General features: G+C 50.0%; 1 protein-coding gene across 3 annotated transcripts in view; it reads left to right on the top strand.

Annotated features, from left to right (window-relative positions):
- GALNT14 (polypeptide N-acetylgalactosaminyltransferase 14) overlaps window positions 1-15341 on the top strand; it is a 217240-nt gene that overhangs the window by 123370 nt on the left and 78529 nt on the right. For all 3 annotated transcript variants that reach the window (XM_082356774.1, XM_082356775.1, XM_082356776.1), the window contains exon 2: window positions 12793-12962. In XM_082356774.1, coding sequence (XP_082212900.1) covers window positions 12793-12962 — 170 coding nt within the window. The remainder of the gene's footprint in view (window positions 1-12792; window positions 12963-15341) is intronic.

Consider the following 15341-nt stretch of genomic DNA (forward strand, 5'->3'; position numbering starts at 1 on the left):
TGCGTGCGTCCGAAGTTGGCCAGGCCAGGGGGAAGACCGGCACTGAGCCACTTAGCAAATGAGACAAGAGGATGCCACACCGCCCTACCTCCCCCCTGCCCTCCGCACTGCCCCCGGCAGATCTAAGATCCTGATGGTGGAAGAACCCTTGGAGAGAATCTGGTCCTTGGGAAACTGAAGAAAGAGGAGGTTGTTGAAAAACGTGAGGGTCGGATTCATGCCATTGGCTTTGACTCCCTCCTTTCGGGAAGAGATTGAACCTGAGACTTAGTGTCAGGCCTTGCAGGAGGAAAGGGTCCTGCCCAGCGGCTGTGGACCAGAGGGAGTCCAAGCTAAGAACGTCGGTGGGTGGAGAGCCACGGGGTGAGAGGGCTTTGAAAGTTTTTACCTCATTCCCAGGACAGTGCTCTGGAAAAGTGGAGATACTGAATTTTCTTTGTCACCAGAGTCTAATTTTAGTGCACTAAGGAAATGGATTACTTAAAGGAATCTTGTAGTGAGTGCTCTTAGGCAGTAGGACATAAACCAAAGCAGCTCTGGCCAAGTGATTAATCTCTTCTCGATGTATCTCAATTGCAAATCTGGATCCCCAGAGAGTCTCGTTTGTGGTTGAAGTCAGAGTAAGCTTTATTCTGAAGAAGCGAAAGAGAAGACCACTGTGGGTTAAAAGATGTTGAATTAGAGGATTGGCGATGTTTTATTTTTGTTTTTATTGAAGTGTAGTTGATTTACAATGTTGTGTTAGTTACTGCTGTACAGGAAAGTGATTCAGTTATACATATACATATATATACATTCTTTTATATATATATATTCTTTTCCATTGTGGTTTATCATAGGATATTGAATCTCTGTGCTACACAGTAGGACCTTGTTGTTTATCCATTCCATATATAATAGCTTACATCTGCTCACCCCAGCCTCCCACTCCATCCCTCCCCAACCCCCTCCCCCTTGGCAACCACCAGTCTGTTCTCTGTGTCCATGAGTCTGTTTCTGTTTCATAGCTATGTTCATTTGTGTCAAAACTCTAATTCAAAAAGATACATGCACCCCCTATGCTCATAGCAGCACTATTCACAGTTGCCGAGACATGGAAACAACCTAAATGTCCATTGACAGAGGAATGGTTAAAGAAGATGTGGTACATATATACAATGGAATACCACTCAGCCATAAAAAAGAACAAAATAATGCTGTCTGCAGCCACATGGATGCAACTGGAGATTATCATGCTAAGTGAAGTAAGTCAGAAAGAGAAAGGCAAATACCATATGACAGCACTTATATGTGGAGTCTAAAATATGACACAGATGAGGGTAGAAGATGTTTTAAATGTCACTCCAGCACTTGACATCCCTCACACAGTTCAGGATTAACCTGCACAAGGGATCATGCCACAGGTGCTTTAACGAATGGACAAGAATGGTTGGTGACGAGCACGTCATTTGGGGAGCAATTATTGGTGCTTCGTAAGGTGAGAGAGATGCCCCTGTGGGTCTTGTTTGCAAAAGCAAGTGCTTTATAAATCCCTTCTTTATAGTTCATGCAAGATGCCATAGACGAAATTCCTGCCAGGCTGTAAAGATGGTCAGTATTTAGGACAGGCTCGTAAGGATTTCTCCCAGTTTTTCAACCCACTGCTGTTATCACTTGCTATGTTGCCTGCAGCACTAAATTTGCCCTTCGCAGAGGTGGGCATCCTTTCCCCACCCAGATTCAGCAGCCGTGATGTCTGCTGGGTCTGCTTTTGACATAATAGAGCCCCTTTCACTGAAAGCCAGCCAGCAGCCCCCATGGAGTCCTGGGAGATAAAGCCCTTTCAGAGTTATTCACTCCAACCCCACACCTGCATATTCAGCAGCTGACCTAGTTTTGAGGGAGCTGGAGGGTATCTGGATGTCACCTTATTTACAGAGCGGATAGAAAATGCGCTAAGCTCTGGGCCCTGCCTGCACACAGTATCTGGGGAGATCTAGCCGGCACCTCGGAGACGGAGAAGAGAGGAACAAATTCTCCTCCGCCAAGAGCTCGAGGCTTCTTGCTAATGTCACATTTGGGGAATGAATGATAGGGCTTAGGGGACATGACTCTGAAACTCCTTCTAGACAGAAAATCCAGTTTAGCACCTTTTGACCTATGGATTAGGGGAGGTGTTTGCAGGATAGCCTCGGCGGAAAGTGTATGACGGGGCTTCTGGCGGGCACCTCCTCCCCCCTCCTTCCTCCATCCTTCTCTAGGCAGGAGCTGGGTTTGGAAGCCTCTTTCCACGAATGACCCTCTGCCATTGTAGGTCCCGGTAAAGGATATGACGGAGCCCACCTGCCTGGGTTTAATCCCAGCATCTGCACTTACTAGGTGTGTGACCTTGGCTGAGTCTCTTTAGCTCCTCAAACCTCAGTTTCACCTTCAGTAAAATAGGGTTCATAATAGCACCTGCTTCAGGTTTGTTCTGAGTATTCAATGAGTGACATCTTCAGGACAGAGCCTGGCACGCAGTAAATGCTACAAAACAATTAGTTGTGATTGCTGTTCTGAGTGACTATGTCCAGTGTGCGAATTGATCACCTTTTCAAGTTGGTCCTCTTCCCTGGCTTCTCACAGCCATCTCCACCTTGATTTCTCCAAGGTCACCTTTGCCCAAGAAGAACCTAGAGGGAGATTTGGGGAAGCTGCAAACCTTGTCGAACATTTTCCTTGTGAGGATAGCTGTAGGACTGGCCATTCCGGGCCTTGGAAGCCAAGTCCCAGGACGCCTGGAGAAGACCCTCCGGGGCTAATGCGTCAGAGGAGGAAAGGGGCCAGCAGTCGAGCAGGGAGCAGGTTCCTTGGCCTGATGGGAGCCTTGGGGTCTCAAGCAGGTTCAGGTTTCTGACCCCACCCCTGAGATCCCCAGGTGTCCCCCCAGAATCACCCAGCACAGCCTCTGTGCCTGCCGCAGACGCCACCTTCACACACATAAAGAAGGGAGTTAGCACAGAGGCCACACAAAACTCAGTTTCCAGCCTTCCAAGCTGGCAATGACCTTATGTATTACTTTTTTAAAAAGTAGTTTTCTGGTTGTGTTGTTTGCATGGCACTGTGCTCAAACCCGTATCTGAGATGGGGCTTTTGGGTGGATGAGCCCTCCCGAGCCCCAGGCCACAACAGCATTGATGATGACCTGTGTCTTTCATCACAGCCGGACAGTTAGGAGGTGCATCCAGTCACCTGAGGATGCAGTCACAGGCCACATCTCTGCCACAGGGAAGGAAGAAGCTAAACGTAAATTAGCTGACTGTAAATCGTAAAATTGTAAATTTTCTCCCCATTAGCATTCAATCCCCAAAAGGAATAATAGTAACCACAGCAATGTGGACAATAATAATGTGTTACATTCGCATTATGTTTTACAGAACAATTTTCGTGTCTTATCTCATTTCTGAGACTTAATCCAGGACTGTAAAATTGTGTGGGGTAAAGATTCATATTGCCCTTGGGGTGGAGGAAGAAACCGACCACAGGAGGTTGAAAGGGCGTTGCTGAGCAGAGCCAGGCTCGGGACCGGCTTTCCTGACTCCTGTGTTCCTTTAGCATCTACGGGACCGTCGACAGGAATTACAGGATCTTCTCTGATGCCGTGCCTCCCCTTCTCTGCCCATCTCCACCTTCCCACACGTCCGCGCTCTTGCTGCTGCATGTCTGTCCGGGTGAAACTGGGTTGAAATGTACAAGGGGCCCCTTGAAAGAGAAGAGAAGTCACAAAAGCTTGACGCGTATAGCATGAGCACTTTCCCCTTCATTTCATTCTTCCCTCCTTTATCTTTACCCTCTTCCTTTTATCCCATTACTGTCTCTGGGTCACAATTTGGTAGCCCACAGACTCACCCCATGGGTGTATTTTGTTTCACCCAAAGGGGAGGTTTAAGGCAGTGTCACTAGGCAGGTATTGTTTGGCACCTGTAAGGTCTTCGCTCACATTTCTGTTCTCGGTGACCCTGAAGGCATGTTCATTTGTGACCCCTGCTGCACACCTTGGTTCAGTCGGGCCCCTTGAAAGTTGCTTGCCTCCATAGCTATTCCTTGAGGCTAACGAGATTACTGATGATGTCTTAAGATATTTCCTGGCCCTGTACAGGTGAAGAGGGAGACCTCTTCTGTCACTGGGAAATTCAAATCTCGTTTTTAGTGTTTTGTTATTTTCCTGCTTCTAGTGAGTGAGCGTCTTACCACAAGGCTCCATCTCTGTTCCTGCTGGAAGCCACTCTGGCCACACTGTTGGGCCATCCCAGGAGGAATGCCCTCCTCTTCCCTCGCAACCCTGCCCTGAGAGATGGCTGCAGTGTCACCCTGGCAGACCTCAGTCTTTGGAGGTGACCCTGTGCCCAAGACGACTCAGCTGTCCACACCAGAAACAATGAGTTTCAGTGTCCGGTTCTGTTTAGCTGGAGGCCTCCCTTTCTGAGCTCACTGCCGGTCCCCTCTCCCTAGGTCCAGGCCCTCTCCTTGGTCCCTCCCGAGCACAGGTTCGGTCTCTTCATGCCTGCTGTCCTCCAGCGCCAGCCTCCTGGGTACAGGCACAACCACCCTCCTTGTGCCACCATGCGGTCCACCAAATCCTCTTCCTCCTGGGCCCCGTTTGGTTACTTGGCTCCCTCCCCACTTGATCTCTTGCTCTCTGGGTTCCAGAGCTGAAAGGGACAGAGGCTTCTCATGTTCCCATGGTCTGTTTACTGCTCCATCTTTGAACACAAAGAAGATGCAGAAATCAATGCTGCGGGTGGGGCCAGCTCTCTCTTCCTCATGCCCACCAGCGATTGGGAGGTGCTCTTCAAGCAAACAAGTGATATGAGATGCCCATCTCCATAAAGCAGCTCTGGGTTTGGTCTTTGGTGGTGGAATGTATAGGGCGTTGGGTAGGAAGGGAGCAGACATGTAGCGTTAGAGCTCACTCACCCTGGCACGTGCAGGGGGACCATACCTTCTTGCCCAGTCACGCTGGTTTATACTTCCCTGGTGCCTCCCTCTCATGCTAATTAGCAAGCAAATTAATCTCCATATAAGGCCCAAATTGCATGAGACTCTTTTTTTCCCCTATTCCAGAAACAAAAGCTGGGCTTCTGTCCATTCTGTTAATCACATTATATTTCACAGTTGGAGGTTTCAGGCAATTATAATAATTATCAGAACTTTTCTTCTTCCAGAAAGCTCGAAGCATCCCCCAAAGCCGTATTTGCATGTGATGTGCAATTGGAAAATATGTGGTCAGGGTGTGTATTGGGCAATGATGGGGAGGAGAGAGCTAGGTAGTGGTGTCTCTTGTCCGAGACCAAATGAGACTAAAGCCAGCAATAGAGTCATTGTGGTATCCAGACTGTCAAGACCCCCCAGTGGCTCAGAGAAGCCACAGCAGACCCAATATCTAGGCACCTGGCTCTTGAGGGAGCGGGAGTGAGAAGGAAAGTGGGGAAGAAAGACAGAAGGAGGTGGAATAGAAAAGTAAACTTATCCCTGTTGAATTATCTGCTACCTCATTTGGCCTGAGAAATAGCCCTTTCCTCCTCTATTATATGCCCATTCCATCTATCAAATTCTTTAAGAGTGACTTTCATATAATTAATACTAACCATTAAACTACAGCATTGAAGGAGCAATTGCCTAATTCTGAGGAAAATTTAAATTTATTATCAGCACCCGAGATAAAATGAATCCTAAAGAGAAGAAGGGAAAACCGTGCAGAAGATAAATAGAAAGCCAAGTGGGATATTGACTTGATCCTTCTCCAGTGCAGGGTAATTTGGCTTCTAAAGTGAGTTAGATCATAATAAATTAAATTTAGATTTCTGCACATCAGTTAAATAACTCCCCAGACAGAATTCCAGTGAGAGGAAGAGGTGATAGTACATGGTAGAAATATTAAAATGGAGATCTTATCTAATAATCCATAATTGATGTGCTGTCCCTGGATGAGGGAGAAGGATTTTGCAGCTCTTTCCTTTGTCATGAGCCCAGGTGGGTGAGTGAAGGGCTGGCTTGCCCCTCCTTCTTTGTTTGAGTTGGTCCTGCAGACTGTGGGGAGTCTGTTACCAGCAGTCAGTCCTCTCCCAGACCATTCCTACCAGGTAGGACTTACATAGCTGTACTGGTGTGATGAGGGATTCTGCTGTCCTCTCTTGACTGGCCCTTGGAAAAACAAGGTCACTTCCCAGATGGATGCACATTAGAACAGTACAGAGGTGGGCAGATCCTCCTGCATTTTTGTGACTGCCTAGCAGGGTGAACAAAGTGGCCCCGTGGATGAGTGAAACATCTGGTGATGGGGAAAGAACACCGGTTTTGAGGTCAAAAGTCCTGGGTTAGAGTCTCAGTCGTCTCCAGCAAGCTCTTTTGCTTTCTCGAGCCTCAGTTTTCCAGTCTGCAAAATGGGAACAACCTAACTGGTCTGCCACCTGCATGGGGTTAATACAAATGGATAGTCCAGTGAAAATGCTTTGAAGACTGTAAACATTTCTGTTTGTCTTTCAATCATTATTATACTTTTTTGTTTCTAAAAATTCTGTTTGGTTCTTTTACAAATAACTTTTGTTCTTTCCTAATTTTTTATTCCACATTTCAACCTACATATGCTTTATTTTATATCTGTCATTTCTGTGTCTGGATTTCTTGGAGGAACAGAATATGTTGTTTATAGTTTCCACTCACTCTCCCTTATAGTGGACTTGTTCCCTCTGTGTCTGGTCATTTTTTATTGTGATTCCATCTTTTGGTGAGCTACGTGGGAATCCTGGGAGCCTACGTTGGAGATGCTTTCCTCCAGATAGTATTTATATTTGTCTCTGCTGGGAGCCAGGTTACAGCTGACCTGGGACCATTTAGTCCCACTTCTTGACCTTAATTATGGAAGACTCAGGTTCAGTTACTCCACCTTTTAGGAGCCTGCCTTTACTTTCTCAGTGACCTTTACCCTCGGGGCAGCCTCACATATTGTCTTTACTTACCATTCAACTATCCCAGCTCTGGCTTTAGCACCCTGTATTTTCCCTGGCCTCACCTCTCCTCTTGTGGTGAAGATTTTCGTTCTAGAAAGCCCAGTAATGCATTAAAAACCACATTTGTGGCACCTCCCTGGTGGTCCAGCGGTTAAGACTCTGCGCTTCCAATGCAGGGGGCACAGGTTTGATCCCTGGTCCGGGAATTAAGATCCCGCATGCCGCGGGGCATGGCCCAAAAATAGAAATAATAAAATAAAACAAAACAAAACAAAACAAAATATATCTTCAAAAAAACCCCACCACATTTGTTGTTATTTATGCAGGATCTAGCTGTAGTTCAGCATGAAGGTCCTGGCGAGTATCTGGTCTGCCATGGTGCTAGAAGCAGACGGCTCCAGCGGGTAGGAGGCAGGGGCACTCGGGGTGGTGCTGGGAAGCCACAGGCTGTGGTCCTGGAAGCAACCTGGATGCGTGGAGATGTGAACGCCAGGCTGCACAGCTAGCGTAGAAACTGGGTCTACAGGCCTAGAGGCACACTTCTCAGTTGTGTGAACTTGGGCAAATAATTAATCCTGCCCGTGCCTCAGTTTCCTCACTTGGAGATTGGGGATACAATTTTCTGTTGTATATTCAGATTGTAAGGGTTAGACATCATTTGGGTTACCTCTCCCTCACTACTTCCCTCTGAGGTTCTGACAGGGGAGCTGGGATGGGTAGTTTTGTGTGCTCAGTAGGTGGTGGGCCTTATCAAAGGCGCAGCAGAGCAACTTCCATCTAGGAAGCCTGCATGTAAAAGTTAGACTGTATTATGAGCAACGTCTCCCTTCTCGTTCTGCACATACAGAAGGGTTTCCAGGGTGTTTGAATTCCTTGATGAACCGCACCCCACTTCACTTACTCTCGTTCTCTTGATCCTTTGGTAGATCTTTTGCACTTCTCTGTGTCATTTGTTCTGAGTTGCAAGTCTTATATAAGACTTGGAAGCTTGGGGGTTGGAAGACCTGGGGAACACATAGTTGCCATTAAATATCTGAAGGGTATGAAAAAGAAAGGTCAGATTTGCATTAAATATCCCTGGGGATAAAACCAGGCCCCAAAGGGAGATATTACCCGGAGACAAATTCTGGTTCAAAATTAGAAGAAAACTTCTAGAAGTTACAGTCCTTTGAAGCTTGGAGTGGGCTTCTTGGGACCGCTGTGTCCCTGAGTGGTGGGATGTCCACCGGTGGAATGTTACATTGGAGTTTCAAACATGGGGTGGATAGATGAATTATATCGTCTTTAAATTATCAGTTGTATCATTTTTTTCAGTTATGACCTTCTGTGTGTTAGTCTATCACATTCCCATCTTCCTGCAGGAATCTGCCTGCAGAGTTCCCCCTTTTCTTGCCCTAGGCTGGCAGGATGAAGCCCACTGCTGAGAGGAGAATGACTGCCCAGACGGGGGACTGAAGAGCAGGCGGGAGGATGGTGAGAGGGGGCACAGACATCCTTGCGTGGAGGAAGATCTCTAAGCAAGGGAAGAACTGGACCTCAAAAAATGGTGGGAAGCACATAGATAGTCTTCGAAGGTAGCCCAAGAAAATGGCAGTGAGGGTGTACTAAGGTTGAGTCACCTAATGGGTGAGCGCATGGGAGCTGGAGCTAGGCCGCCTGGGCTCAAGTCCTGGCTCTAACACTACCTGTGTGACATTGGGCAAGTTACTCAATCTCTCTGTGCCTCGGTTTCCCCAGTTATAAGATGGGAATGGTAATATTGACATCTATTAGAGTGAGGATTAAATGTAAATATTTAGGACACATGATAAGAGCCCCCCAAGGTGTTAGCCGTTTATTATAGGGTGAGTCTGAGACATTCTCTTAAGGATCAGGGGCAGTTCAGAGTAAGATGGAAGCCTTAACAAGGGCTAGAGATTTTCACATTTGAAAGTGAAAAAGAAGAGAATTAGATCAATAAGAGAAAACTAGTAATGCCAAGCTGGGGAAAGAAGGGAGGGAGACAAAAACATTAGTGGAAAATAGAGGCATCTTCAAAACCTAACAGAAGGGAAGGCTACACCCATGATTCCTGAGCCAAATAATCAGCTTGAAACCAGAGTGAGAGAAAACAGGCCAGGGAAGGATGGAGGAAAGGGGATTCATGATTTCTCATGGAAGTGTGGTGAGACGAAAGAAATGAAGCAACTTAACAGATGTGCTTTTGAGCTTTCATTTTTGGTGCCAAATTATTTAAGCACTGGTCTTGGCCAGGGGGTTGGCTGACTTAATCGATAGTTTCTACTTAAAAGATGGTCTTTGTTTTTGTTTGTGGCATCATACTCCTCTTTTGAAACACACACACTCTAGATTGAATAAATTCCAGTCAGATAGTCAAGTGGTGGCAGCTTGGGGGGCCAGGTGGCAGTGGGCGCAGTTCTGGGGTGGGCCCTTGTGGGGGCTTCCTTGGTGTGTGTTCTTGTTTTGGAAAAGCATTGCACGTCCTGTGCTAGGAAGGCTTGTGAAGGTGAAACTGCCTGTTCAGAAACTCTCTCGATGTTCACATGAGACAGGAAGCGAGGAATCCGATGCATGGGTACAACGTACGTGCCCTGGGCCCTTAGAGGCCAGATGTGGGGACTTACGAATTGAAGAGCTTGGAAACCAGCTCCAAATCAGGACTGGAAGTATTTGGCAAAGTCGCTGCCCCTTTAGAAATTCCGGGAGGACCGTGGTCAACTCTATTCTGGGGGCAAGCAGGGCAAGAGTGGCTGGTCCTTCCTGCGGGCATGTTCCCCACTCCACTCCTCCAGGGGGGGTCTTTCTCTGCCCATTCATCCTCAGCAGAGAGGACGCCCCTTGTTCTGTCCATGATAAACAGAACAGACCGTGGCGCTGGGAGGCCCTGGGGAGATTCAGTCGGGGGTCCCTTCACTTACTAGCCGTCGTGCATGGGCAAGCCACCTTACCTCTCTAAGTCGACCCCTCCCTGTCCAAATGGGGGTTGTGTGAGGATTCTGTGACAATACCTGCAAGCTGCTTCATAAAATAGAGATTGCTATTCAAATGGTAGTGTTGTTTTAAACACAGTCTCAGCATCATTTAATACATCCAGATATCATTATAGAAACACCAAGCTCCCAGTACAGGGAGATCCCCCCAGTGGATGCAGTGCGGCAAAGTGGGAACCAGCTCCGCACCTGTGACCATCAGAGGGCGTGGTCCCCTCCAAGGATGCCCTCGACTGACTGTTCAGGCAGTTTCTCTTGCCAGCCTGGCTGCTGCTCCGGCTCTAGGCCTTCTGGAAGCCAGCTGAGTTCTCACGGCACCATCTCCAAGGATTCCAAGGATGCTCAGCTGCCCTTAGGGTGGCGATTACCAGGCTGAGCAAACCACCCAACCTTGCACCCCCTTGGCCCTGAGCCTGGTCTGGTATTAATAGAAAGTAGGGATTGGGATGACACTTAGAGGTTGGTCGAGTGCCCTCACTCCAGCCCCTGTGCCTCCCCACGGTGCCTGCCCCACCACCTGCTTCTCCAGCTGATGGATGGAACTGTACACCGGGGCCCCATCAGGCTTCCCTTCCCACCAGGTTAAAGTGCTAAGGTTACCTCCCAACTGGTCTCCTCGTGGAGCTCTCTTCCCTCCACTCCATCCTGCACATGCAGCCAGAGATACTTTCCCTTGACCTGCTTCATACGGGACCTGCGCATTCTGGAATTTTCTTTCACTCATGTTCTCTTTGCAGTCCGCACTCTGGCCTCCCCATTCTGACCTAGCCATTCCCTGAACAGATGCTCCTCCCCCGAGCCATTCTGCCTTTTATCTGGATTTTCACTGCGCACGCACTTCCCTTCCCCATATCCCCTTAAGCAAAGCAAAATCCCTGCTCATCCTTCAAGTCCTAACTCATTTGATGCTTCTTCTGGGAAGCCGTTCCCATTTCCCTCTCTCCTCTGTTATAGGTGTCTTCACGCAGGTGTCTCTACAATGTTGCGCCCGCTGGAGGGCAGGGGCCTTCCGTCTCCGCATCTCTCCTCCCCAGCACACAGCACTCTAAGGACTCACAACGTATTTTGAGATTTGCAGTGAATTCAGTGGGGCGTGAGCCAGCTGGAGATGGTTCAGGGCCCCATGGCCCTTCCCGCAAGAATGGGATGTCAGGGTGGCCCTGAGGTCATGTTCCAAGCACAGGTGACATCTGTCAGGCTGTGACATGACACAGCCCAGGCTGGGGGTTTCATACCCCCCACACACAAATACCCCCACGTAGCAGCGGTATCACAGGACATTAATAAAATCAATTATTGGATAAAAATCACTGGTTTCCAGTGCTTCATTTTGTGCTATTAGCAGGAGAATGCTGTTTCAAAAGGATATAACAGAGAGAGAGAGCAAAAGGGAAAGATCAATTATCAGATAAGATGCAGTGGTGCCTGAGATGAACGTGTATGTGGACGAGCGGCCCCCCTTACCTGCCAAATGTGGGCCGCGCGCTTGCACTGCTGTCGGCAGCACCTGCCCTGGGCCTTCCTGTTTAGATGCCTTAAGTGCAGAAGAGCATCCTGGCCAATGATGGGATGGGTGGTACCCGGGCAGCTTCAGATACTTGCACAGTGAGGAAGGCCAGTAACACATGAATGAACATCTTGTCCTCGATGCCAGCCCCAGGGCTCCAGCCCTCATGGTCCAGGTCGGAGCCTGGTCAGTAGGTTCTTCCTGGCACAGTACTCTTTTGGCTTTGATGAACCTGAAAGGTCTGAGCTTTGTTGATACAGAGCGGCTCTCCCCTAGTGGGGGCAGCACTAGCATCCACTGGGCAGTGGCTATCAAGGGAAGCATCCAGTTTGCCGAGGCCCTGAAGCCCATACCTCCTGCTGGCTGTGTGGAGTCCCTGTTGGCTGCAGAGCCGGAGTGGGCAGAGCGGAGGCGGCAGCCTGGGCTCTGGGCAGGAGCCGTCGCCTCCCTGTGTGAATCCCCTCACCTCCTCTGCACTGGGGGGGTCCAGGAGACAGAGCTCTGCTTTGGGCTCTGCCACCATCTACCTGGGCGACCTCAGACAAGCCAGTAACCTTTCTGAAGGCTTGTCTTCCCTACTCTGCAGAGGGTCTTGGGGAGGGTGAAACGATCTCGTGAATGCAGAAACCGCCTTATCCATTCTAAAGTACCGTCTTCCCTTGTGGTGAGGGTTGTTACTTGCTCCCCCATGGGTGCTTCTTAAAAATAAGCACAGATTCCTGGGTTGGAGGAAGAAAGGAGCACACAGGCATCCATCTGGTGGGTAGCACACCATGATAGATGGACTGCTTACTTCTCATCGCCACCTTCCTTTGGCAGAGGAAGGAATGACAGTCACTCTGTACCACCTACTATGCGCCAGCCACTGTGCCAGCACTTTTCACCAAGTGTCTCAAATTACCCTGGAGAAGTGGCCTCTGGGGTTAGTATTCTAGAATCCAAGCCCCAGCCCTGCCGCATCCTAACTGTGAGATCTTGAGCAAGCTGCCTGGGCTATAGAGCCTGCTTCCTTGTCCGTGCAGTGGGAATACGAGCAACATCCATCTCCTAAAACTGCTCTGAGAACTACACGAGATAATGTGAGTATAGGTCCTAGCACCGTGCCTGGTATGTGAGCACAGCACTCATTAAATGGTAGCTGTCATTGTCATCGTCATTCTGTTGTTATTATTGTTGCTCATGGTGTTATTAACGTCCTACCTCTGCCCCTATCTTTGAGCTAAACCTCGCCAGCACAAGCCCGGTCTCGGCGGCTGGGCACTGACAGACAGAGGGGGCTGAGAGGACCGGGAGCCATCCTCACAGACTTCCTGTTCGTGTCTCACAGATTTCGGATGCTGACTGGGATGACCTGTGGGACCAGTTTGATGAGCGGCGGTACCTGAATGCCAAGAGGTGGCGCGTCGGTGATGATCCCTATAAGCTGTATGCTTTCAACCAGCGGGAGAGCGAGCGGATTGCCAGTAGCCGGGTGGTCCCAGACACCCGCCTTTTCAGGTACTTCCTCCCGACCCCTCCCCACAGTCATGTCAGATCCACAGCAGGCTTGCTTTGTGCAGCGCCCAGTGCCAGGAATCGGGGCAGGCAAACCGTTCGTTGCCAGTTAGACACGAAGGGGTCTGTGATGTTGCAGTTTACCCCGTCTGTGCTGCTTGCTGCCGCGAGCCGTCCCAAAGCACCCCGTGGAGAGGGAGGGGACCTCCACCTGCACCCTGCCGCCCTCACCCGGGGGTCACCCTGGGCATAGCCGCCATGGGGTCATGGAACACTAAACACCCTACAGCCAGAACCTTTCTCCCCTGGCAGATTCCCGTGGCCCGGCCTGGCTTTCACACTGCGGGAGGGCAGGCCGGCCAGGCCTCTGGGCGGTCAGGCTGGTGGTCTCTTCTGTCGCTGGGAGGTCCCTCTGGCTTCTCTCCTCACGTGCCAAAATGTCAGGCCATCAGAGGTCCTACAGCCTGACATTTCGGCACGTGAGAGGAGAAGCCAGAGGGGCCTCTACACTTGCCATTGGGTCCGCCGTCTGCTTCGGAGCAGCCCTTTCACACAGCCTCTGTCCTGCTATCCCCTTGGTCAGGCCCCCTTCAGATGGGTTGCAGAGATCAGCCCTGGGGCAATGTGGAAAGCTTTGTTTCCCAGCAAAAAGAGGCTTTGTGAAGGCGCTTCGCCTCTCAAGCCTTCCTAGAGTCAGCCAGCCCTTTGCTTCCTGGGGAGGCCTGAGGAAGCAGGTCAGTCTCACCCAGCGCCTCCCCTCCTGACCTCCAAGCTGGGAGACCCAGCTGTGCCAAAGCCCCAAGAGGGCGTGTTTCCTGTCTGCTGCGGGAAATTGACTTGGCACCCAAAATAGCAGACCAGCAAGCTTGGGGTAGAGGGGCTTGAAGGCAATGTCAAATGAGACACTGTAGGATTGGTGTTAGCGTCTTAGCTTTCTGTGTCTGTTTGGGCCTATGGGTACCGAATTGTGGACACTGGGGTTTACGAGCAGGACAGTAAAAATTTTCATGACAAACGAGGCTGGTCAATCAGGTGGTGCGTAAGCTGGCAGTATGGGAAGGCTGGTGGACCCAGTCTTCCCGACTAGGCAGCACAACCCAGAACCTTGACTTATGCAGCTTATTTCCGCGGAGGGGTTTGACCAGTCCTGGTTAATCACCATCACCCCTAAGAGGAGCCGGAGTCCTGGTTTCCCCCATGAATAAAGCCAGGGAACTGAACTGGATGAGATCTATGGCTTCTCACTCTGAGAGTCTGTGAACTCAATCCTCCCCTCGAGGTACCCTGGAGACGCTTCCTTAGCAGTGGGGCCTGGAAGTCCCCTTTACCCAGGACACTCCCTGCTGCTTGCCTGAAAGCTTCAAGTCAGAGTCTTGTATTATTCCTATTAAAATTCCCCAGCACTTACCCTGGTCCTTGGACCTGATAGAATTTTATTTAAATATTAGTTTATTTTATTTCGCGGGGCGGAGAGTATGTATAGGAGAACAGGGAAGAGGGAGCAGGCAGAGGGCTGAGAAGCTCCACTGGGTCTCCAGCGGGTGGTGCCTCCCTTGTCTTGTGTCCAGATGCCGAGGCCCTGTAGAGGGACCCAGGGACACCTCCTCGCCAGGAAAGGGGCTGGTGCATCTGGGTGACAGCTGTCGGAGCTGCCTCTGAAAGCTCCCACCTGCAGGAAGGAGGCGTCGGGGAATTCACTGAGCAGGCCGATTTGCGGGGATACCTGAGCAGGACTAACATCTGCGTTCACCCTGTTTTATGATCTGAGAGGCAGAAACGAAAACATTTTACAGGGCTGGACACAGTGGTAGTTTCGAGTGAAGAACTCAGCCTGTCCCCAAGGATCTGAGTTCCCCAGGTCCAGTTCCAGGCTCCCTACCTGACCCAGTGTGTTTCTTCTGTGACGTAAGTGTGATCTTCTGGGATTGCAGCAAGAAGGGAAGAGAAGATTTAGACAGAATGCAGACACCCTTTGGGAAGACAACGAGGAAAAGTGTATCAACCACACGTCTGCCTCGGGACAGTGACCTTGCTCTGTGGGAGCTGGGATTGTGTTACTCAGAGAAGTTCAGACTTATGGATCCTAATCTGAAAGAGCAAGAAGGGGAGAGGACGGGGCATTGGGAATGAGGGCAAGCACATGGGACCAGGCAGCCATGGCACGTGGTAACGCCTACTGTGTGCAAAACCCTAAGCAAGCCCCGACAGAAGCCGCCCATTGATCAGCTGTCTGCAGGCTGAGTTTGGTACGGGACTGACCCTGTGCTTGTATCACCCTCGTGGTGATGGGAGTTCTGGAGACTGCAAAGCCCAATGTTCTTCTCTCACATGGGCCCCCACTGAGTGGTGACTTTCTGTCTACAGGACCTCCCACTTCCAACC

Source organism: Balaenoptera borealis (genome assembly GCF_965194805.1).
Source record: "Balaenoptera borealis genome assembly, chromosome: 15".
NCBI lineage: Eukaryota > Metazoa > Chordata > Mammalia > Artiodactyla > Balaenopteridae > Balaenoptera > Balaenoptera borealis.